At 42.5% G+C, this 26,412-nt stretch overlaps 1 protein-coding gene across 7 annotated transcripts in view; it reads right to left on the reverse strand.

The window, feature by feature from the left end:
* Nucleotides 1-26,412, reverse strand: part of CCDC93 (CCC complex scaffolding subunit CCDC93) — a 107,192-nt gene that overhangs the window by 19,570 nt on the left and 61,210 nt on the right. For all 7 annotated transcript variants that reach the window (XM_078782460.1, XM_078782459.1, XM_078782457.1 and 4 more), the window contains 12 exons: nt 25,456-25,506; nt 24,605-24,691; nt 22,251-22,367; nt 20,017-20,079; nt 13,848-13,921; nt 12,267-12,348; nt 11,429-11,503; nt 11,262-11,333; nt 7,014-7,122; nt 4,749-4,831; nt 4,563-4,600; nt 1,487-1,571 (listed from right to left, as the gene is read on the reverse strand). In XM_078782460.1, the coding sequence (XP_078638586.1) occupies nt 1,487-1,571; nt 4,563-4,600; nt 4,749-4,831; nt 7,014-7,122; nt 11,262-11,333; nt 11,429-11,503; nt 12,267-12,348; nt 13,848-13,921; nt 20,017-20,079; nt 22,251-22,367; nt 24,605-24,691; nt 25,456-25,506 (936 nt within the window). The remainder of the gene's footprint in view (nt 1-1,486; nt 1,572-4,562; nt 4,601-4,748; nt 4,832-7,013; nt 7,123-11,261; nt 11,334-11,428; nt 11,504-12,266; nt 12,349-13,847; nt 13,922-20,016; nt 20,080-22,250; nt 22,368-24,604; nt 24,692-25,455; nt 25,507-26,412) is intronic.

Genomic DNA, 26,412 nt, shown 5'->3' on the forward strand with positions numbered 1-26,412 from the left:
GAATGTGAGGTCGTTTCAATGTAAAAAGGGGGGGATAGGTTCCAGGCATTTCAAAATCCGCGAATGGCTGGGCAAAATACACCAATGTCGAGGCATGTTTTCAGTGAGGAAAATGGAGACAGCGAATTACACCAATAGATGTGGTGGAGTGTTTTCATTCTGCAAAGTGACTCGCGGGGAATGACGTTTTATGCAGCTGGTGGAATATCCGGTGAAGCAATGTTCACCGTGTGAATGGTGGGATATCCCGCGAAGCAATGTTTACCATGTGAATGGTGGGATATCCTACGAATCACGCTTATAGCATGGCTAAAATATTTTTATGTGGCCGCCAAAAGCTGTGAAAACGTGAAGCGCAGGGCCAGGATGTAGAAGCAGGTCATGCTCGTGGAAAATTGTTTTTTTGCGCCTGTGACAAAACCGCAAATTCACAGGACAAAGGGCTGCAATTTATTAACCACGAATAAATGGGGTCCGCGGATGTTGGAACCAGATGTTGTTGTCAGAGTGTGTGTCGTTGGTTATCTCCATTTGCGGGTTTCAGGAGGTGGAACGGAGTCCTCCCAGGACCCAAAGTATCCACCTCCTCTTCGGTAAGGAATCACGGTTCATGGACCAAGCTGTTCAACTTTTTCAAAGTTTTGTTCCAAGGGCTCTTTTCAGGATCGTAACCAAACCCCAGATTGCCTCCAGTTGTAGTTTATTTGTGGTAATATTCCCAGGGATGGTTTTTAAATCTCAGTGAGGTTCTTCTTTATCATTCCTGTTGCTCCAATTATCACTGGTACAATTTCGATATTCTTCAGATTCCAAGATATCTTGACCTCATTTTTGAGGTCCTGGTATTGGGTCATTTTCTTGATTTCGGCGTTGTTTCGGCCAAAATCGCTGGGTACTGATATTTCAATCATCAATGCTGTCTTTTCCGTTTTGTTCCTGAGTGCAATGTCCGGACGTAACGCTTTGTTTTCGATGTTCACGCTCGATGGAATCATCAGGTCTACGTGAGCATGACGTCCTCATTTTCAATTGATTGCCCTTGGTTCGTGTTTCCATGAGTTTTCTGGTGGGATATGTTATTTATTTATTTGGCATGGGGACGGTGTACTTTGAATGTATCTTTACTTGTTTTGTTTTTTGTTTGTTTGTTTGTTTCTGGCCAAGTTTAATCAACCTCAACTATCAAGTATTCCTTGAAGTAATATACAACAACAAAATCATGCCAAGCGAGCTGGACTGTTTGGCACTACTATGTGAGCATATGGCGCATGACGCAGCCAGGCATACCAAGTTAAAATCCTGCACACTGCTTATTTGCTCAATGTCTCCAAACGTTTGGCATTCCAGTAAAATAAAAAGTTACACCATATTTTAATGTTCTGTCCTCAATATACAATTATGAGCTCCTTCATAAACCTTCCACAGCATCAGGAAAAATGTGCATGGGCCTTTCAAAAAGAGTTTTGCAATGCAAAAGACAACTCACCTTGGTTTTGTTGTTTTTTATTCCATCAACAATAAGCTCCAGCTGCTTCAGGTATTGCTCGCGACTCCCGGAGGACCCCATCGCTCTACAATGAACAAGTGCATACTCACCCACTCAAATCAGGCGATGCACAGTATATCAACTTATTACAAACAGCACATCAAACAATTGCTGAATTATATTAATACATCTTACACAATCCAGATAATTGACGAGATCGCAAAATAAAGTGAGGCGCACATGTATGCGTCATGTACAGTACTCTGCTTGTGCCAAGTTTGAACAAAATCGGACCATACATGTCCGAGAAATTGCTCGAGATACATTTAAGTAACAAAATGGCCGGAATCTTGGATTTGATCTGGAAAGAAAATGATGTGCCTATGTAACCTATCATTCATTATCTGTGTGCCAAATTTGAGCAAGATCGGTAAATGCATGTCCGAGAAATGGTCGAGGATGTGGTCAATATCGTTTTTTTTTTACAACTAAAATGGCTGCCAGTCTACCATCTTTGATCAGATAACAAAATAAAGTGAAGTGCACGTGTATGTTGTCAGGTGCTGTGCTTTTGACAAGTTTGAACAAAATCGGACAATGCATCTCCGAGAAATTGTTGGAGACACATTTAAGTAACAAAATAGCCACCAGTTGGCCATCTTAGATCTGTTTTTGAAAAGAAATGACGTGCATATTAAAGCCATCACTCATTATCTGTGTGCAAAGTTTAAATAAGATCGGTAAATGCATGTCCGATAAATGGTTGAGGACGTGTTCAACATCGGCTTTTTTTTACAACTAAAATGGACGCTAGTCGACCATATTTGATCGCATTCCGAAACAAAATAATGTGAATATGTATACCGCCATGTATTGTCTTTTTGCTAACTATGAACAAAATTGGTCCATACATCTTCGAGATATGGTTGGAGACGCACGGACGAGACCAAATCCATAAGCCCCCGTTTCGGATTAAGTCCAACAGGGGCAAATAAACCCTTGTAAAGGCAAGAGACGTTTTCCAATCTTTACCCTTTCATGTTCTGCTGCCAAATTTGGCTTAATTGGGAGTATTATTGGGGAATAGTAATGTGAATCCAAGCACAGGGCAATCCATATTTGAACGCAGTTTGACTTCCCACTTTTCAGCCAAGGCCACCAGTCCACTGATTTCCTCCACTCCCAGTCAGCATGTAGCTCTTAATGGGATCCTCTCCTTTCTTCTCCCTGTCAATGCTGGAGTGCCCCAAGGCAGTGTCGTGGACCCAGTCATGTTCCTCATCTTTCTAATTCCATGGAAAATCCTGCCTTATTTGTAGATTTGAATACTACCCTCCCTGTTGGGCTGCGCCCCTGCTTCACACCTTGCCTTTATTGATGCCATGGAAAGAAAGGCCCTGAAAAACTTGTTCACCCCATGTGTCCTCCCCCCCCTCCCCCTCCCCTTGACCTCACTCTCACCTCTACCCCACTGTTGGTTTTTCCCTTTCCATTTTGTTCTCTTTAACTAGTTCTGTTCATTTGTTCTCTTTACCTCAATCTTGTATCCAAGAAAAAGAGAAGAGTCCACCCGCCAGTCCATCCTTTTGTGTGTCTTGCTTTATTCTAAGAATCTAAATGGTTCCTGCTGTCGGAGAAGAAAGTTGGTACCGTTGGAAAGCTAATAATCGATTTTCTTAGAACAAAAATTTGTTTGTTAAATAACAAACTTGCCTGTTTTAAAAGCCCATGTTTCTGGGGTTGAGGAAGAAGAAACGGGACCTCGAGCTTTAATGTAGCAGTTCCAACGGCAACATTTATAATTTTGTGACAGCAGGAACTCTTTAAAGGATATAGCAGGAGGAGCAAACTAACGGAAATGAAGTATTATTTCTCGAATCAATATAAATATATATAATAGTACACGGAGCACACAAACATCAACAAAACATCGACTACGTGTTGTAAAAGATCCATTTTTCGCGCGTTTCACCATCTTTTTCTTTTTGTATACAACATCGAGGCTCGTGTAAGAGCTAAGATCAATCACAAAAAAACAAAAGGACACACAAAACATACAATAAAGGGAGTGGGAGACAAGATGAGGAGAGAGAGGGAAGCACACAAGTACAACAGTAGAGAACAGGGACATCGGGAGATCTGTGGGAGGAAGAGGGCTTGGGGGTAGGATGGCCGGGGGGTGGGGGGGGGGGGGGGGAATTAATTATCACATCTTATCAATTAAAAAATTAATTATGAAATAAAAATTTTAATCTTACATCCTTATTGAGATTCACAGACGTGTCTTTTGATTCAACCCATCAGCAAAGCGACGGGTTTGCTCGCCTCGTATCCCGAGAATGAGGAGCAAATGTTTTGCTTTTTAAATAGTTTAATTGCAGAACATTGTTTACAGCTCGCTTAGTATCCCGAACACCACGAAAATTGATGTCACGTCCACACCTCCTGTTTAGCATCACATAATGTTTACAGATGTGCAATAACACATCAACGTTGTCTTATACTTGGTAAGCTGGCCTGCCTGTAATGTGACTTTACATCCTATATTATGACCCTCAATTACCACACAGTAATGGACTTTGTATGCAGACTCACACTGAGTCTATTTTAGGAATGTCTCGCAATTAGGTCTTTCGAGTTCATGTGCTTGAGATAAGCAGTCACATTAATTGTTGAAACCACAAAGATTCAAATGGGAAAGATTATCCGAATCAAAACGTGGTGTTCACGGAATGGTGGATAACAACAACAACAACAACAGGCATTTTTAGGCCATTTTCCCTGCAAGAGCGGGGGTTAGCCTTGCGGGCCCCATGACAATCTTCTCCATTTTGCCCTATTTTCTGCATCTCCTCTTGTTAACCCCCTTGCCCGCATTTCTTCTTCGACCATTTAGCCAAGCCTTTCTCGGTCTTATAGACAGATAATTAAATACCCGAGGGTTCACACCTGTATTTTAACTTTTTATCAAGCAAGAGGGTGTTTTTTTGTATTTTTTAATATTCCAGTTTGTCTAACGGCTTTAACAATTCAGCAATTTTCAAAGAAACGACATGTACAAATGAAGTGTACTCACTGATGGAAGTTGTCATGAATAGAATTCAAAAGATTAACCTGATAAAGAGGGACAGTAGGAGTGGAGAGGAGGGAGGGGTGAGGAGGTGGGAGTGAAAAATATATAATCCGTGGAAGACACAAATAAGATAAGAAATGGAACTCCAACAATGCATCGAGTAAGGAAGTAAAATGAGTCCAAACAAACCTCCTTATCCAGACAAAGCTTTTTATCATCCAGGGTGTTGTAGAGTGTGTAGAACTGCTTCGTCTCTTTATGCGTTGCAGAAACTGTGCAAAAGAGCAGGGAACACCGTTCAAAATGCAAACTTCCAAAGTGTGCTGCACATGCAAGTAATATTGCAGGAAGAGGGACATGACGGACCAATGGAAACTTTTAATGTCGTACTTCAAATTGTAGGGATAAAAATAAGGGAAAGTCAGAGACTAGGTAAGTGGAAATGAGAGGAAAAGTTTAATTATATTACACATTAGCAGATACCACCCCTGTCGCTTCGTTCACAGGAATATTTTCTTTGTGGTTCCTGCCTGCTGTGCCATGATTCCTGCCCGGTCCTGCGTGGTTTTGTGGCGTGCGGTAGTTCACGGTACGGCTTATGGCACAAGTGTTTATGTGCGCCAATCGCTATTGGGGAGGCATGCAGGGCATCACAAGGACGGTCCCAAACCAAGACACATACAGCATGCACGAGCTATGTATGTACAGCAGGTGTATGTACAGCATACAGGTGTATGCAGCTGTATGTACAGCTATGTATGTACAGCAGGTATCACTCTTGCTCAGTCTCGTCACCAAGGAATGGATGTGCTAAGTTATTCCGAGGGCATGCTGGTTTTACTTATTAATTCGCTAATTACGATTGCCGATTCATGGCAATATTCCTCTTCTCTTTAAACATTTTTACCTCTGCCACCGAAGGTGTTGGAGGTTATGTTTTCAACCCTGTCTGTCTGTTAATGGCAAAAATCGAAGACTTTTCAAGTACATTGGTTGGTCGTGTGCGTTATTACTTGGCAAAATAAAAAAAATTTGACATGTATGTTGATCACTCCGGTTTGTGTGTCTGTGTGTTTTGTGTGTGTTTTTTGGTGCTTTTGTTACTTGCCGGAAAAAATTCCGGCAAGTATGTTGGTTTGTGTGTTTGTTTGTCTGTCCGCTCACTTATACTTGCCTATTGGTCACAATTTTAAACCGATCTTCACGAAACTTCACCAAATGGTAGAGTTTGTGGTCTGACAAAATCCAATATGTATTTGAAGTCAAAAGGTCAACATAGGCCACAGGTCAACCACTTTTCTTTATATTTCAAAAATCCTCAATTTCCATCCAATTGACTTGAAATTTGAATAAGATTTACATATCAGCAAACTGAATTCAACCACAAACCATTTTCGAGGTCAACATAGATCATAAGGTCAACATAGGCCTGATTTGTAAAATCCTCAATTTTCATCCAATTAACTTGTTTTTTTTTAGAGGATTTGCAAATCCGGTCACTGAATTCAACCACCAATTATTTTTGAGGTCATCATAGGCCAATAGCCTATTTTAGGGATTTCACAAGTATCGTGCTATGCACGACATATTTCCTGTTTGTCTGTCTGTCTGTCTGTGAACAAGATATCTCAAAAAGTTGGTGATGGATTCTGACGAAATTTGGCAGAGAGGAAGTGTATGTGACCAAGGACGAAATGATTAGATTTTGGTGAAGAGCCGGATCTGGATCCGGCTAGTAGAATTTCTTAAGAGATTCTTCACCATTGGGAAATAGGGCCAAAAATGACATATGGCAGGGTATCTCAAAAAGTTATGGACGGATGTGGACGAAACTTGGTGGAAAGGTTGGGTGTCTGACAAGGAAGAATTGGTTTGATTGTGGTGAAGACCCGGATATGAATTCGGATACGAGAATTATTAAATTTTTAAGCAATTCTTCACCATTAAGAGATCTGGCAAAAAGCAATGTATAAGACGATATTTAAAAAAGGTTGTGGACGAGTTATGACTAAACTAGGTGGACGAGTTTGTTCGGTGACGAGAACAAGCCAATTAGATTTTTGTTCAGGACCGAATCCAGATCTATCATTTTGCCTATCATTGGGATACAAAACAAACTGTTCGGCCAGGCGAAGGTATGCGCTCTACCGAGTGCCGTTCTAGTCTTGTTAATTAGAACTCATGTGTGGTCATCGGAACCGGGCTCAATAGTTCATAGTGAAGTGGCCAAACAACCCATTGCACTGGCAGATCTGGTTACTGGCTCACTCAGCCAATCTTTCCTCACAGATTCACAAAGGTTGTGCGTTTTTAAACACCAATTCATGCCAAATTCACGGTGAACAGGGAGGACCTTTTCGATCCTTATTGTCGTGGAAGACGCGCAACCACAACAATAACGTACAACATGAAAGGATATCGTTTGAAGAGTGTCAAGGCAACGTGCACCATTACCTTGGTTGTAAAGCTCTAGAAATCGTCGTTGATACTGCGTCAGCTCGGCACGGCTTGGCACGTCATCCATACGCCGCTGCATCACGGCAATGTCGCGGTTCTTTCGAGCCTGATGCAAACATATTGTTAATGCAAATAATTAAATAAATGCAAAGCACACTCATTAAGATCATGAAAGTCCGATTACTCTAACTCAAGTGATCACCAGCCACAAAAAACCGACAATTAAAATAAAAAACCAAAAATGTCAAACAATTCGACTTTGCATAATTTCTTAACCGTACAGCAAATCAAATCTGTGGTAAAGTCAAGATTAACTTGTATACATGCACCTATTGCAGCTCTCAGCCAAACCAAATGTACACTGAACTTTTACAGCAATCGGGCGACCATTGTACAACTGTGGCTGGCATAATAGCCTAGGCCTCAGAGATATACACACTCACCTCGAAGCTGTCCAGTCTGGGTTTGGATTTTGGCCGAGCTATAATACAGTCATCCTAGTGTTATATAGGTAGGCAGGGCAAGGCATCAATGTGTGTGCTGTTTCCCAGATGTACGTTAAACTAGGTGTCCCATCTGCTGGCATTAGTCGTGGATGTTAAAGATCCCACTGTGTCCCTAAAGAGAAGACAAACTATCTCCGGCACCCTGGCCGAATTAAAAAATCCTGCACTGCATCAGCAGCACAGATGCATCCCCAGCTCATGATGCTACCTACAGCCTTGTGCTGCGAATGAAAGAAGAAGAATATACATTTTACGTTCGCGATTGTGACTGGAGATCACCAAGGCCGGTTGAGTCTAAATTAAAGTGCGCAATGAAACAACGATGGTGGATCAGATGAGTGAACCAGTTTTGTTTCATTCATAATTACTTTACAAAACGAATTGCCTCAATTCTATTCAAGGCTTCCTTCAAATGCTTCATATTCTTTACTGGCCTATCCAAACACCATCTTCGTAGGTTGCAAACCTGGACCCTGTGTGCAATCATTGTGATCCTAAAGGGCAAACTGTATTTTGTGTTTCAATAACCCCTCCGTTCAACCTAGTTGTGACATTTGTCTTTATTTGGTCGAACCTGGGATCCAGAAGAGAAATGTGGTCTGCAGTACAAGTGTTGGCACATGGGAGTTAACGCTTTCATGTCTGAACTCCGCCCTCCACTGGTATATTCCACTTCCTGCTTCTGGTTAAAGCGTAATTTCCATTAACCCTTTACTGGTCCTTCTCTGCCCCGATTGGCTCCTCTGACCATGTTCTTGTCAAAATCCACATCTCAATCTGGCTTTTTTGAGGGAGCAACCTCAATGATGCAAGATATGATAGCTCACAGGCCAACTGGCAAGAAATATAGTATGCACATTGCAAAAGCAGTGGGCTGCCATTTGCATAGCATCCGATATTGACCCCATCAGGGGATACTTTCACACAAGCCTACTTTCACTCATGCATCGATTCATCCTATTCAATGGATGACGATCCGATCCATCATCTCAGCCCTGGTAAACTGAATATTGTGACGAGGCTGTTGTACTCAAAACAGCTTGCTTTCTTAACCTGGCTTTAGCTCACTCATTAAGGTTCATAATAAGTGTTTGTCCATCTTTAGGCCACACAGAAAACACCTTGAAAATCTTATGGCTGAACTCTTAAACAGGTCTGCTTCCGAAAAGTCACGGTGGCACTTTATCAAGTCCGTTGCATCCCTGCGCTCATCTCAAACGGCATCACCACAGACTCTGCTTGAGCCACATCAAAAATTTGGCTTCGAAGGCTATCTTATGTTATCTTGCACATAACCCTAACAGCAGACTGGGTGTCCTCCGTTGTTCAAAGTCATTCGTTGAACAATCAGAAAAACTCCGTAGCTCAATGCAGCAGCATTAATAGTCAAACTGGGCTGGTGTCCCAATACCAAATCTGTCTTTCCGAGAATCTCTGGAATATGAAGATCAATATTATCGGCATCTCCTATAATGTGGCCAAAGCACAAAACCTGTTGCTCTCATCGCAGACAAGTTAGTAGGCCTGTCTGATTTGTTTTTTTTACAGCCTCTTCATCAGTTGAGCTCCATCTCCCCTTTCAGACCTCCAACCCTCCCCAGCATTTCAAGGATCTTATATTGGCTGGAGGAAACTGTTGCCTCTTTTTCTGTTTCTCAGCCATATGTTTTGTAAATCAAAGTTGTTTTTTTTCTGGTGTTCAATGATGGATTTGCATGCCTTGCTGAGAATAAGTCGGTATGTCTGCTCATTCCCAAGTTGGAAAACCAGGCATTTGCTTATAGGTTAAGGTTATAACTTCAAATATAAAATAGCTTTTACAAGTACTTACAAGTACATAATATGTCGATGCATGTGTGTTTGTATAGGTGCGTTTATATGTACATGTGTATGTATATGTACAGTCGTGGATAAAAATATTGGCACCCTTGCACTTTTTTCAAATAATTCACCATTTCTTCCAGCAAATTGTTGAAATAAAAAAATCTTTTGGTATCCACATATGTATTTCTTTGGTTTGCAGTGGAACAAAACAAAAAAAGCTGAAAAAAATTACTAAATCTTCGCTTATTCCACACAGAAATCCTAAAATGGCCCAGACAATATTATTGGCACCTTTTAGAAGTTGTTAGAAATAAGTAGATTTCAAGCAGGTGATTCTCCTTTACTTTGGAATTGAACTCACCTGTGGTGAGTTGCAGGTGCCTGCAATATAAAAATCACTCATTCAACCAGTTTGAATAAAGAAAAGGAATCATTCTGCTGTTTTGTGTCACTGTGTGTACCACAATGAGCATGGAGAAAGGAAGAAAAAAAAAAAAAAAGAGTATTGTCTGAGGAGGTCAGACACAAGATTTTAGTGAAGTATGGACAATCTCAAGGCTACAAGCCCATCTCCAGAGACCTTGAACTTCCTGTGTCCACCGTATGCAATGTTATCAGGAAGTTTAAGGCCCATGGCACTGCAGCAAACCTCCCTGGACGTGGCCGCAAAAGAAAACTTGATCGTAGATTCCAGTGAAGCATTGTTCGAATGGTGGAGAAAGCACCTCAATCAACTCCCAAACAGATTGAAGCTGACATTCAGACACAAGGTACGACAGTTTCACTTCACACCATCCGTCACCACCTCAATGAAAGGAGACCCAAGAGGACATAAGAAACATAAGACATAAGAAAGCCCGACTGGAGTTTGCCAAAACACACCTGAGCAAGTCAAACCCTTCTGCGAGAATGTCATGTGGACAGATGAGACCAAATTAGTCTTTTTGGTAAAGCACATCATCTCTATGTTTACAGAAAACAAAATGAAGCCTTCAAAGAAAAGAACACCTTCCCTACATTTAAACATGGAGGAGGTTCAGTAATGTTTGGGGTTGCTCTGCTGCCTCTGGCACTGGGTGCCTTGAATGTGTGCATGGCATCATTAAATCAGAAGATTACCAAGGCATTTTGGAGCGCAATGTTCAACCCAGTGTCAGAAAGCTTGGTCTCCGTCAAAGGTCATGGGTCTTGCAGCTGGACAATGAACCCAAACACACTTCAAAAAGCACCCAGGAATGGTTCAAGACAAAACACTGGACTGTTCTGAAGTGGCCAACAATGAGTCCAGATCTAAATCCCATTGAACACCTGTGGGGAGATCTGAAAACAGCAGTTGGGAGAAGGCATCCTTCAAATCTGGGAGAACTGGAGCAGTTTGCACAAGAAGAGTGAGCCAAACTGCCAGGAGAGAGGTGTAGGAAGCCCATTCATTGCTATAGGAAGCGCTTGACTCCAGTTATTTTGTCACCAAATATTAAGTCGAGTGTGTAAATTATTTTGGCAATGTCATTTCTATTTATTTTCTGATTTAAAAGGAAATATTAAGTTATGAATCAAAAACAAATTATTTGAAAAAAGTGCAAGGGTGCCAATAATTTTGGCCACGACTATGTATGTATGTATGTATGTGTTTGTGTGTGTGTGTGTGTGTGAGTGTGTGTATGTGTGTGTATGTGTGTGTGTGTGTGTGTGTGTGTGTGTGTGTGTGTGTGTGTGTTCATGTGTGTTCATGTGTGTGTATGTATGTGTATGTATGTATTGTTAATGTCTGGCTTCCTTCTTGAAACTACAGTGCAGTAATTGGTCTTTATTTTGAGCATAAAACTTGAAACACCCGAGTAGTCAGAGGCGGAAGTGAAAGTGCACTTTTTTCTCAATCTCAGACAGAAATAACCCACCTAAAGTAAAGACATACCAAAATAATGCGGATTTTCTGCAACTTCTCAAGTTCAGATTGGTACAGCTGCTCTGTCATCTCGGCTCTCTCCTGCGGAGAAATACCAGGAAATAACCACAATATATTATAGAAGCACTTTCCTATTTTGACAATCACACTGCATATGCTGTCATGTATGATCTCACCATGTCCTCAGTGCTTGAGCCTTCATCACGAGTCTTCAGTTCCTCAATATGAACTTGAAGCCTCGACATCTCCTCCTAACAAACATAACATGGCCATTGCAACAAAATGACAAACTGGAAACAAAACTGCTAAATGCATTGTCAAACTTGCAGCAATTAGCATCAAACACAATATGTCTGGGCCCTCCATAAATGAAAGTGCTTCCTGATTCTGTTTATTATACCAGTTTGGGCTTCAACAAGTTAACAAGAAGCAAATCTCCACACCTCATCATGACCTGCCAATGGTAGTAGTGACAGCTGCAATGCCAACACCAAAGATTATAAATTATGACTTCTCGCACTCTGATGTACAATACTCTCCGATACAGAGCGTTGGCTCTGCCGAAGCAGTTTCTTGGCCAGGAGTAATGCTGGGTAGTCTGCCATCCCTCTCCAAGCAGTAGTTAGGGCAGGAATTTGCAATTTGCTCAAGGTGCCGGTGATGGCTCGTCTACTCCTCACGAAGGACACTGTGGGTTCTTTAACGTCCACCAACGAATGTTGGCAGATTGGATGCCCAGTTTAACTTCAATCCGAGGGACAGCACACGCATTGATGAATCACACTACCTGTGAAACACTGGGATCTCAGATGGCTCTGTTATATATTTAAATTAGTGATTTGTGAAAAATAAGTCAATGGTAAGCAAATACGACACTTAGGGAGCCACACTTTATTTTCTCCCAGGTTTCATTGTGAACAGCAAAGGTATGGTGCACAATGTCGTGTGTGTAACCGAGGCAACTGGTAGTGAAACACCCAAAGACCAAAAACATTTTGGAATGGGAACACAGACCTTGCAATAGGCTTTAAATTCTTGCTCTTTCTTCTTCAGATTCTCGTTCATGGCGACAATGTCACGCAACCTTTGCAACACACTGCGGAGGTGAGGTGCAAGGAGAGGTAACGTGTGTGAGAGCGGTCATGTCTCTTGAACATCTAAGTCTCACTATCAGCCATTAACTCTCTTGGGCAAATCAGCAAAGCTGACCCACAATGGCAGTCACAGACTCTGCATCCTTCATCATACTTGAGATCAAGTCTCTCCTTGAGAAATCAAAACTATTCTCAATCTACGAAGCATTTCTCCATAGCTTAATGGAGTACTGCTCTCTAATCTGATGCTTGGGCATCGGCCCACAGTAAATCCCAATCCTCTCGTGGATTCTGCACTCCTGGCCTAAGCACATGGTCTGTTAGTCTCACATCGCAGGCTCGTCAGTAGCCCTAGTTTTATATTTTACTGCCTCTCTTCCGGTCCAGCTCCCTCTGCTCTCTCAGCCCTCCAACTCCACGATGCACGTGTTATTCCGGTAACCCCCTCCTGGTTAAACCGGCAAAAAACCCAGCTTAGCACACACCTCAACCCTCATCTCTTTCTTTCCCATTTGTTCATTTCCTTGCTTAATTCTGTCCAACTGGTGCTCCACTCTCAGTTCATACTCTGTCTCCTCGCTCTTCCATGAGCCTCAATCTTGTACAGAAAATGAAGGAAAAAAAAAAAAAATCAACATCCTCCTTTACAAAGTGTCCCAAATAGAGAATATTTTGGTCGTCTGTTTGGCATTCCCATTTGAGCTGCAACATCATGATGTTGAGATCCCAGATTCAAATCCCATATACTGAGTCAAATTCTCCCTTCCATTCAAATGTCTGAATTAATTAGACATTAATTTTTTCTAATGACCTTACCCTGTATGTGTTATACACAAACCCAACAAAATCCATGGGGTCATCCATGACATAATAGAGGCCTATTAATGAATTTCCCCATATAAGCTTATTAATGAATTTTTCCAATAGAAGCCTATTAATGAAATTTTCCCATAGAAGCCTATTAATGAAATTTTCCCATAGAAGCCTACTAATAAATTTTCACCAAGGAAAGACAATCTCCTGAAAAATAATGATCTCCCCAAAAAGGCTGGTTTGAAACATCCGACCAATCCCCAAATTGGCAATGGTGAAACAATCTAAAAATGTGAGGCTACAAGCAATCACTCCTTGATGCCCATCGAATCGCAATCCATGATGTACGCACTATATGAGAATAATGGAATAATCATCGTTATCAGCACAGGAAGACAAAATCGTTATTATCAAATCAACCACTCTTGCACCGACGAAGGGTAGACGCCTGAAACATCAGCGCCTTTTGTTCTTTTATTTTGTACCATTCATCGCCTAACAAAAAAAAAAAAAAAGAGTGGAAAACCACAGGTGGGATGGACAACTGGATGGGACAGACAGGAGAGCAAACCTATAGTCCCCTCCGGTGAAACGGGTAGGAGACTAATAATATGGGGCCAGCAAAAGCCTTTACATTTAAACAAGGAAGTAACAACAGCTGATGCAGTGTATGTGCGTAGATACTTACCCAGCATCTGTCTGTTTCTCAGCCGTGTCCAACCCCTTCATAACCCGATCAAGTTCCGTTTTATGCGTAACCATCTATAATCGGGTGTGATTGACCAAGGACTTGCGTTAATCGAGTCTCACAGCGGGATACCTTAATATATGTCTCAACACATTATACTTGTTCTCAGAAAAGTTTTAAAACCACCATTAACCCTTTAAAAGCAGCTTAAAGGAATCGCTCATGCCCCTGCCCAACCCTCAACCACACAAAATTCATAGTGAGCCTGCACAATTTTACAAGAATGTAATTAAAATATCCAATTAAATCAAAGGATAAATTTCGACGAATTTACCTCATGGTGATAGATATACATGGTTGTGCAGTGAATGCAGGTGACCCCAAGAGTTCATTTTAACTGGGATTCGTTTTCAGTTTTAGTAGAACTTCTCTTCTCTTCCTTCCCTCCCCCTCCACTCCCCCTCCCTCACGTTTCCCTTCCCCTCCCCTTTCCTACATTTCCCCTTTCCTACATTTCCCCCCTCCTCTCTCCCCTCCCCCTCTTCATATTTCCGCATGAAGCAACTCCGCATTGCCCAGCAACACCGGGTACTTTCTCGAGTAATAAACTAAAACTAATTACACAGAGGATGAAACAGACACACAGAGGATTACCTCAGAGAACAGTATGGGGTTTGGACACACTATATGGGCTAAAGATGCAATGAGCATGGAAAAGATTCTGGTGGTGGTGGGACTTTATAATTAAAAACACTAATGGGCCAATGTTGAGCCCCAAAAAAGTAGAAATATGGTGATTAAGAAATGTATGTAGTAGGGTTAGAAGAGGGGATGAGAAAGAGAAGGAATTGCAGAACAGCTACAGAGGATAGAAGACAAGAGATACCAATATTATGAGGTTATGATAAAAAGGGAGGATATGGGAAGGGGAAATCATAGGGAAAATTATAAATCATTTAAAATGTACTAGTGCGTGCCCGTACGTGCGGGGAGGTAAGTACGTGGACATACGTACATTGACGTACATACCAAAAATAAGGCCTCACTGTCCGGAAGTTCGCATATCGCAGTTACGATTAATCTCGCGAGATCTTGGAGACGGCGGCAGGGATTTTCGAAGCTCCACACGGTCTCCACGTTTTTCGAAGTTAAGTCTGTTCACAATTGTATTTTGTCGAAACTGTATTTATCTTTCGGTGTGTGAAGTTATTGTGTGCAACTTTGGTTGTTTCTCGGTGTTTATCTTTCATAAATTGATCGTCTGTTTGCCGTGTCGCGAGCAAGGCCTTGTACAGTGTGCACTGTACAACCTTGAGGCTTTGTTTTTCTCTCAGTGGTCCGTCGTTTGTGATCCAATAACTTTCGTTCTCTGTATTCCCAGGCTTTTCACCCATAGCCTACTTCCTTGTGTAAATCTCAACTCAAAAAAAAAAAAAAAAAAAAAAAAACATTTCCTTCTCTGTTCTCATTCGTTTATTCATTCTTATTCGTTCGTTCGTTCTTCGACCACGTGTTTCTCCCCCATTTCCCCAGATAGTTTTCACTCATTAACCTTCAATGTTTACACTTTCCCCTCAAGTTATGTATTCCGTCATATTTTATAACACCTTTTTCTTCTGCTTCTTTAAAAGGCTGCTTTCGACTTGCTCACCAAATCAATTCATCCCAAAAAAAATATCCATCTCCTATAGTGCCTTTGTTCTACATTCCCTAAACTCTCCTGCACTCCATCCTCCATCCAGCGTCCTTAAACGTATTTTTAACTCGAAGGTCACAAGAAACTCATTTTGCAATAAATGTTCGTTTCCCATAAATCGTACACTTTCAAAAATCCAATCTCACCCCTCCCCTCCAAATCTTCCCCATCACCCTTCCCCTCCAAATCTTCCCCATCACCCATCCCTTTCAAATCTCCCCCCTTGCCCCCTCCCTCCTAAACTACCCCCTCACCCCTCCCCGCCAAGACGCCCCCTCGCCCCTCCCCTCCTAGAATCCTGCCTGACCCCTCCCCTCCAAATCTCCCCCATATCCCATCCCTTTCAAATCCCTCCCCTTGTCCCTTCCCTCCCAAACTCCCCCCTCACCCCTCCCCTTCAAATCTCCCCACCCTCATTGCTTCTCAATTTCCCCCCGCTCACTCCCCCTCCTCAAAGCGTCCTCCCCGCTTCTTCCCCCTTCAAACTCTCACCTCCATCTCCCCCAACCTTCTGCCTCGCTCTTCCCCCTCCTCAAATAACACCTCATTGTGGCTCACCCAATCACCATCAAACCTTTTGTCCGCCCCATCCTTCCCTTTCTCCGAGCTATTCTGAAATCTCTGACACACCTTCAACAGCTCTCCCTACCTCTTCCACCTCTTCCACATCTTACCCTACCCCTCCTCCCCCCTGTTCTGTATCTGATGCTCCCCCTTCCTCTTCATTAACGGTATGGACCTCAAACATCCGGGGCCTTCGTTCAAACTTAACGGATCTCTCCATACAGGTTGCTTCTGTCAAACCAGACGTGATCTGCTTAACAGAAACTTTCCTCCTTTATGATGTCTCTGATTCCATAGTATCTCTCCCGGGCTACTCCCTCCTCCGGTATGATAGACCTGAGCCTCGTCCTGGAGGCGGGGTTGCTATCTTTATCAAAAACTCTCTTCCTCACTCGCCCTGCACTGCACTCTCTCCACCTCACCCCCAGGAATACCTCTGGCTATGGCTTCCCCTTCGCTCCCACCTCTTGTTCATATGTGTGTTGTACCGTCCACCAAACAGTGATGACTCCATCTACATCTCGCTGTCTGATGATATGGACCAACTTCTATCTACTCATCCCAACTCTCTCTTCCTCATATGTGGTGATTTCAACTGTCATCATGCCAGTTGGCTAGGTGTGGGTACCTCTCTCACCAGCCATGGCTCCTCAGCAAAGGACTTCTGCGACTCACTGGGACTGACACAATCTGTCAATTTCCCGACCCGGATCTCAGTCAACGGAACATCTTCTCTTCTGGACTTGGTTATGACTAACTTCCCTGAAAATGTCTGCTGCTCTTCTTCTGCTCCGATCGGAACATCTGATCATGTCCTTGTTAAAGTGGACATCTCTCTGACCATCCTCAGGGAGCCTGCTCAGCGTCGACGAGTCTGGCATTTCACTCAGGCCAACTGGCACGGTCTTCAAGCAGCCATCAATCATCTGGACTGGTCTCCCATCTCTACCACCTCTGACATCAACTCATCCTGGGAATTCTTCCAAAGTAAATTGCTCTCTCTCATGCACAGATTTATCCCATCTCGTCTTCAGTTGTCATACCCTTCCTCCCGTCCATGGTACACGGAATCTTGTGGTGAGGCTGTTGCCCAGAAACAACTTGCCTTCGTCTCCTGGAAAGCAAATCCAACGGAAGGAAATCTCATTTCCTTTCACAAAGCCCGAAACAAGTGTGTGTCCACCCTCAGGAGAGCCAGGAAACAATATCTCTCCGTTCTCAAGACCGAACTCTCTTATCTGTCTCCCTCTTCCAAATCCTGGTGGCGTCTGGTCAAATCCGTTTCTGGTGTTTGTTCCCCCTCCATCCCCTCCCTTACCTCAAACGGCTACACAGCTGACTCCGCACGTGAAAAAGCTGAATGCCTCAACTCTGTGTTTGCCTCTAAATCTTGTGTCCCAAACCCATCCCTCTCTGTACCCACCATACCCAGTCGTACCCTGCTGCTCCTGGACTCCGTGTCCTTTCCTCCTGACAAGGTGGAAAAGTTTCTGTCAACCCTCGACTCTGATTCTGCAACTGGACCCGACGGCATCAGCCCACGGGTCCTAAAATCCTGCTCTGCTGCTCTATCTCACCCTCTCTCTGTTCTCTTCACCCTCTCTTTTGCTCAAGGTCAACTGCCATCTGCTTGGAAATCAGCCAACATCACCGCTTTGCACAAAAAAGGTGCAAAAACAGATCCTAGCAACTACAGACCAATCAGCCTTCTCCCAATTATCAGCAAAGTCATGGAATCCATCATTGCTTCTGATATGAAATCTTTCCTCTTCTCCAATGGCTTGATCTCTGATCATCAATTTGGTTTCAGACCAGGTCACTCTACTCTGGACATGCTGCTTCTGCTGTCTCAACAATGGATGGAGGTCCTCAATGCCAAACAGGAAATTAGAGCTGTCTCCCTCGACATATCACGTGCCTTCGACACGGTCTGGCACCCCGCTCTGCTCACCAAACTCTCCTCTTTTGGTATCCATGGAAATCTCCACGCATGGCTGGCGGACTTCCTCTCTAGTCGTCGTCAACGTGTGGCCCTGAATGGGTTTCTCTCATCTCCTCTTCCTGTTCAGGCTGGAGTTCCCCAAGGCAGTGTTCTGGGCCCCGTGCTTTTTCTGGTCTTCATCAATGATCTCTCTGACTCTCTCGAAAATCCTCTCTATCTCTTTGCTGATGACTCCACTCTCTGCCGCTCCATTCCTCTTCCCTCAGATCGGCAGTCTGCTGCCTCCTCACTCTCTGAAGACCTGGACAAAATCACAGACTGGTCAAACAAGTGGAACATGTCTTTCAATCCTGACAAATCTCACACTCTTACTATGTCTCTCCGAAAAGATCGACTGGACAACCCTCCCATCTACTTTCTCAACAATCCTCTCCAAGAAGTTCTGTCGCTCAAGATTTTGGGTCTCACTATCTGCCATGATCTTTCTTGGGAAAACCACATTTCCAAGCTGGCCTCCAAAGCCAGTCGCCGACTGGGCATCCTCCGTCGTGCGAAGTCCTTCCTCGGCACACCTGAGCTCCTCACCACATACAAGGCTTTCATCCGCAGCTCAATGGAATACTGTTCTCCCCTATGGGCCGGTGCTCCTGCCTCACACCTAGCTCGGCTTCACGCTGTTGAAACCAAAGCTTTCAGAATTATTGGAATCTCCCGCGATGAAGCTATCTCTGAGGGCCTTTCACTCACTCACCGCAGGCAGGTAGGTGGTCTTTCTGTCTTCTACCGACTCCTCTCCGGCCTTGCACCCCCAGCTCTCTCTGTGCTCTGTCCCCCAAATATTCCTACAGGTCGCACAAGATCTGCCAGCAACCCTCTGATGGTTAAACTGCCGAAATCTCGGCTCTCCGCTCACCTTCACTCTTTCATTCCTCTTTTCTCCCGCCTCTGGAACAAACTCCCTCACTCCCTTCAATCCCACTCCTCCCTCCAGGTCTTTAAAACAGCTGTTCACCACCATCTCTTATCTTCCCCCATCCAAAACCTTGATCTTTTCTACCCCCGCTAATTCACCCCAGATCCACCTTGTTTGAAATTCCAACTTCTTTCCTGGAAGTCCTGGCAGTGTCCATATGTTTTATACCTCTCCCACTGCCCCCTTCCCACGCCCCCCCCCCCAAAGCCCTCGCCCTCTCTCAGATCTCTCGATGTCTCCATGTCTCTCGGTCCCTGCTCTCAAATGTTGTGTTTGTGTCCTTCCCCCTCTCTCCCCATCTTGTCTACCGCTCCCTATGTTATATGTTTTATGTGTCGGTTTGTCTTTCTGTGTGATTAATGTTCGCTCTTTCACGAGCCTCGATATTGTATACAAAAAAAAAAAAAAAAAAAAAAAAAAAAAAAAAAAAAAAAAATCGCAAATTAGTTTTAATGGCCAATTCTTCAATTAGCGCCAACATATTTTGCCATTTTGCAATTTCATTGCAAGGAAAAGCACAAAGAGAAGAGAACAACAAACACACACGCGGTTCCTTCGCTGTAGCTTGACCATACGTGCAAAAAAAATATTAAAACTTTCATCGTTCCTTTGGTCTTCGCTCTTGTCCTTCGCCGTTCCTTCGCTCTCGTCCTTCGCTGTTCCTTCGTTCACGTACAAAACGTATGTGTTTGCTAAATAAATGGCCATAACTTGGTAACCACTTGTCCGATTAATAGCAAACCTTGAAAAGGCACATCCTCAGGTCCCCAGCAATATACCTGGCAAGTTTCACTTAGATCGGACCAGTGGTTGTCGAGAAACAGCGGTCACAGACATACACACAGACAGACACACAGAGATTGCTTGCATTATAGAGAGATGTGCATTTGTTTGTTTGTATGTATGTTACTCGTTACTCTTTCATGGCCGAACAGTGGGACTCGGGGCCCCAAATTATTATGTAATACAGCAATGCATACAAATGTAGCCATACCTCCTCAAGCTTTGCTTTAACTTCGACGTAAGAAGTTTGAAGATCCTCGTTTGCAACTTGAGCCTGTGGTTGATGAAAGGAAGGGGAATAATATGGGCCAGCAAGTCGTTGCATTTCAACAAGGCAGTAAGAATATCTGACACCATGTACTTGTGTTATGAAAATAATAAAATAAAAATAAATGGGTGCGCCATTGTTGTGACGTCGCTGGCACCCAGAGTTTATACCCCTTGGGAAGTTGATGACATATGTCAAAAGTTTCAATGTTTTCTGTTGAGTGGTTTCAGAGATGTCAAATCTATTTTCCTTTAATTTAATATGGTTTTCATACCATGTGGCCTATGATATCAGTTATCAATACAATATTCTGCATGGGGAGTCCTTCCTGTGTTTAAAGTTTCGCATCGATCAGACAAGCGGTTGCAGAAAAAAAGAAGTTTTAGGGCGAAAAATATATATATATATATACAGTCACGTGAAAAAGTAAGTACACCCCATGTAAAGTTTAGACTTTTTCAACATATTTCAACATACAGCTATTTGATCTTCATTTCAACAATATTGATAGATAAAGGTGATATAATATAACAAATATCATGAAACATTTACATTTTGTAGCCCATTGTATAATTTAAATAAACATAAATGCAAATTTCGCATGTGGAAAAAGTAAGTACAACCCTTGGCTCTAATAGGTGGTATTGACCCCTTTGGCAGAAACAACCTCAAGTAGGCGTTTCTTATAACTGTCTACCAGTCTCTGACATCGACTGGGAGAAATTTTTGCCCACTCCTCCATGCAGAATTCTTTCAGCTGTGCGATGTTTGAGGGGTTTCTTGCATGCACAGCTCGTTTCAAATCCCCCCACAACATCTCGATGGGATTTAGATCCGGGCTTTGACTTGGCCATTCCAGAACCCACCATTTCTTTCTTTTCAGCCATTCCTTGGTGGATTTACTGGTATGTTTAGGGTCATTGTCATGTTGCAAGGTCCACCTTCGGTTGAGCTTCAACTTTCCGATAGATGGCCTCACATTATCCTCAAGCACCCTCTGGTACAATGAAGAATTCACAGTGGATTCGATGATGGTGAGCTGCCCAGGCCCTGATGCAGCAAAGCTGCCCCAAACCATAATATTTCCACCACCATGCTTTACAGTTGGTATCAGGTTATTGTGGTCAAATGCTGTCTTTGGTTTTCGCCAAACATGTTTTCTGGTACTGTGGCCAAATAGCTCTACCTTTGACTCATCTGTCGAGAGCACATTGTTCCAGAAGTGCTGGTCTGTGCCTAGGCGTTCATTGGCAAACTTTAGTCTTTCCCTGATGTTCTTTCTGGACAGCAAAGGTTTCCTCCTGGCACACCTCCCATGTAGATCAAATTTGTGCAGCCTCTTTCTAATTGTAGACTCGTGCACTTTGACATCAACAGTTGCAAGAGCTACCTGTAGGTCCCGTGATGACATTCTGGGGTTCTTGGAGACTTCTTTCAGCATCTTTCGGTCTGCTCTTGGGCTGAACTTGCTGGGGTGGTCTGGCCTGAACAAGTTGGCAGTTGTTTGGAATCTTCTCCACTTGTAGATGATCTTCCTGACAGTCGAATGATTGATTTCAAATTGTTTGGAGATCTTTATAAATCCCTTCCCAGACTCGTGGGCATCCATAACCTTCTTTCCGAAGGCCTCAGAGAGCTCTTTTGATCGAGGCAAGGTGATGCCGCACACTTCAACAACAAAGAGCAAACCAAACTAAATGTCTGAGGTTTAAATAGACAGGTTCCTCCAAGATCCTCTCCAACGATGTTCTAATCATTTGCACCTGAGCTGGTGCACCTGATTCTAATTTTAGGTATTTGAAGTAGCTATAAATGTAGGGGTGTACTTACTTTTTCCACATGCGAAATTTGCATTTATGTTTATTTAAATTATACAATGGACTACAAAATTTAAGTGTTTCATGATATTTGTTATATTATATCACCTTTATCTATCAATATTGTTGAAATGAAGATCAAATAGCTATATGTTGAAATATGTTGAAAAAGTCAAAACTTTACATGGGGTGTACTTACTTTTTCACGTGACTGTAGATACACACAGATACACAGACAGATAGACACGAATACAACTAATATGCAAGTAGTTGAAATTTTGAAAGGTAATACAGTACAGGAAATGCATTTCAGCAGTTATGGCAAAATAAGACTTAAGAGACAATTTTTTAAATGCCCACCTCCTCGACTTGTTTGGTGCGGAGTGTGAGCTGCTTTTGCAGGGTTGCCACCTGTCGCTTATGCTGCTGCAGAGCACCGGATCTCCCTGTACCCTCTCCAGTCACGAGCTCAGATTGCTGCAAAAGTCAAAAAGTGTTGCTATCATTTTGAACAAAGAAATACAGTTTGCTCAGCAATGCAAATGTCAAACAGTATGACAAAAGGAAGTGTTAACCATAACCAACATCATTTGAAAGCCCGGAGTGCAGAAGGCTAATCGCCCGTTTGGCTATATGGTCACTTTACAATCACTGACATTATTGCTCGAAGGGTGTCCACAAACACCACAATGCATTTTTCCATAAAAATGAAGCCACAATGAAGATGAAATTTGTCATCTGATGTTCCTGTCAGGTTTACCCTATGCAGATGAAGTCAAATTAGACTGTTACTTGCGAAAAGGCAGCATCGTCCAAAATAATCAATGTGGAGGTCATCATCAACTTTGCTTTCCTCATGAAGTTTTTTTTCCACCAAGATTTACCGAATGGCACAGGGTGTTCCAAAAAGACCCGGACAAATTTCGTTGTTAATATATTTAGAACCACAAATGATACAACGATACTTTTTGTTTTATATGATACAGACACTCAAAGTTTCTTTATTTTAAGATCTGGTGGTTTAATGTAAAAGATAATGGCGACTTCACAGGAGAAAGCTCAGTGTGTCACATGGTTTATCGAGATGAGAACCGACACACAAGGATGACGCAACGCTGATGTATTCGACAAAATTATATCGTTATCTCACTGTACCCATGTTCCAGTAATTAAATGTATTTAACAAAACAACGTTCAAAATATTTAACAAAACAAAAAGTTTGACCACATCAATTGCTATACTTACTTGGATTTAATTGGATACGTTAAAAATGTGCAATAAAAGCAGAATCCAAATCCAAAAATATCGTGACTAATGTCCCTGGATTGTGTAAAATAAAATCAGACAGACAATAATTACCTTTAAAAGAGTAGAAAAAATTGAACTTTGGAACCATTTTACCATACGTCTGGTGGAGCGAATTATTTAATTTCAAAAAATTGCTTTTTCCTAATTTTGGTCTGATTTCACTCTCGATTTCAACATAATTATTTAGGCCATGAGTCCCGATTGCAGAAATATGGAATCAGATTTCGAATATCAACTGTTAATAAGCCAATGCGATAATCTTGCCAGGGGCAAATCACAGTTGACCTAGCCTCGTACAGCGAATCAGCATAACCGGGAACGGATGAACGGACTGCCATCCTTGTCTAAAACACACACACACACACACACACACACACACACACACACACACACACACACACACACACACAGCAGAAGATATCATGTGGTACAATAACACTTACAAGAAGAGTGATCACTAAATGTGGAGCCGTGCTGTCGTATTTTTTTTTTTTTTTTGTATACTGAATCGAGGCTCGTGAAAGAGCTAACATTTATTTCACAAACAAATCAACCAGACAAACAAAATATACAAAAAGAGGGAGCGGAAGACAAGATGGGGAGAGAAGGGGAAGCACACAACCACAACATTTGAGAGCAGGGAGAAGTGTGGGAGGGAGAGGGCTTGGGGGCAGGAGGCGTGGGAAGGGGGGGGGGGGGGGGGGAGAGGTATAAAACAAAACACAAGGGGACCGAAATTAGCAGGGGTAGAAAAGATCAAGGTTTTGGATGGGGGAGGATAAGAGATGGTGGTGAACAGCTGTTTTAAAGACCTGGAGGGTGGAGTGGGATTGAAGAGGGTGAGGGAGTTTGTTCCAGAGGCGGGAGAAAAGAGGAATGAAGGAGTGAAGGTGAGCAGAAAGTCTTGATTTTGGCAGTTTAACCATAAGAGGGTTGCAGGCAGATCTTGTGCGACCTGTAGGAATATTTGGGGGACAGAGCCCAGAGAGAGCTGGGGGGGGCAAGGCCAGAGAGGAGTCGGTAGAAGACGGAAAGACCGGTACACCGGACGGGCCAGTATAGAGATTATAATGGGTCTGAGAACAAATGAGCTATTTTAAAATAGATATGCATGCGGATTCACACACTCACCAACAACACAATGATTACAACAATGTCTACGGACCCTTCAGAAGCAGGTGAGGCTAAAAATAACGTACTGGTATCCAAGTCAAATGCATAAGCCTACAAAAGCTTCCAAACATTGCTTCCCAATGTCCGTGAACGTCAAACAATGACAGTGTTTGGCATCAAACCTGTGTACACGTCGTCAGATTCAACTCTTGGCTGGCTGGCATGAGACCTCGATGAAGCATTTACTCTTATGTATATGCAGGTGATGTTTGACCAAAAAATTTAATATTACCTTTTCAGCATATTCGGTAGCAATTTGCTTGATTTCCTCCGACTGCAATCCCACAATGTAACCCACAGTGCTGGCTGCCAGGCGACCCTGTGATGTCACAAGAAAGCAAAATTAAAATAACAACAGACTACACTCACTGTGAAGCGAAAATCAGCAATGACTGACGTGTGCGTGTACTACCTGGTCAGGTGATGAAATTGATACATATTGGTTTGAGAGACCAGCATAAATGGGTGTTCAAAAGGTTTATATGAACGAGATACTCACAATTCCAAATCAGGCTGACGCTTTATAATTTTCAATGGACAAGTGTGAGTAGTAGAAAATATTTTCACATAAAAAACTCACAAACAAAAAACACACAAAACATGCAAACAAAAGAAAACACAAAAAACACACAAAAACACACACACAAAAAACACAAAGAAAAAACACACACACAAAAAACACAAAAACACACACAAAGGTGGACACTTTGAGACCTGGGAGTGCTGCGTTCCAACTTCTGAAACCCACAAAGAACATGACAACCAACGACACACACACCCAACCTCACAACATACACATATCATACAGCCTATGTTGACGTATAATTCATCGATCAGACTATTATGAGCATCTCATTCACAGAACCTTTTGAATGTGCCTCAGTTGTTTGTTCAATTGTTTGCAGTGGTGAAATAATTGCGAACAAAATAAAACATCCACCTCATTAAGATGCATCATGCATCAACAACACAAATGGAAAATCGAAATCGTCCTCCAATCAATGACGGCACTAAAACTTATTTTACAATCACCTGCCTCTTGGCAAAATTACAAAAGAAAGCATGAACGAGGTGAATACAAACCTCTTCTGTTGCCATAGCAGCCATTCCACTCATGAGTGCCTTTATACGAAGCTGAAATAAAAGATTTCAAAAATCTTTAGTGGACAACAATGCAATTGCACATTTATCTCATTCTCTTTATCCCTTTGTGTGTATATTCATTGCCTTCAGAAAGTATTCACACCCCTTGACTTTTTTCACATTTCGCTGTGTTCCAACCTGAATTTAAAATTTATTAAATCGAGATTTTTTTGTCTCTCATTGTTTTTAAAAAATAATTCCATATGTAATATTCAAATTTTTATAAATAATGGTCATACATATTTAATTTCAAATAATCACCCCATAATTTCAAAGCGGATTTAATTTTTTTAGAATTTCTTACAAAATACTTAAAAACTAAAAGATGAAATGTCTTGAGTCAATAAGTATTCATACCTGGTGTTGGCTTAATGGTTTAGGGCGGCAGGCTTGGGATCCTAAGGTCCTGAGTTTCAATCCCGTTCAGCTGTTGAATCAACACCAGGTGGGGTTGACTCAGCCTGTCATCCTACTGAGGTCGGCGAAATGAGTATCAGGGTACTGGGTCCTCTCTCAAGGAGGTTGGTGGCAGGATTTACACTCTGGCCGCCGTAAAAATAAATCATTCTGTAGCACACACAGTGGTGTGTATCGGGATGGTGATGGGGAGTCGTCCAAGTACGCAGCGACGTGCTGATCCAGCGTATGCTCCCATATATACATATATATATATATACTAGCTGAGGTACCCGGCTTCGCCCGGGTTGAATAAGAATAAGACAAATATATGATGAAAAGAACATGTATATTTTAGAGCAATATCACAGTACATTTCCTACATGACGTTTTGTCAATTGTCAATTTCTCAAAACCTCTTGGTATACCACATTTCTGGTTTTCTTACTTGGTGCCAAGACAAAAAGATTGCTTGGTTTTCCAACCCTCGAGCAGCCCACG

This window comes from Myxine glutinosa, chromosome 7 (genome assembly GCF_964187855.1).
Source record: "Myxine glutinosa chromosome 7, kmMyxGlut1.1, whole genome shotgun sequence".
NCBI lineage: Eukaryota > Metazoa > Chordata > Myxini > Myxiniformes > Myxinidae > Myxine > Myxine glutinosa.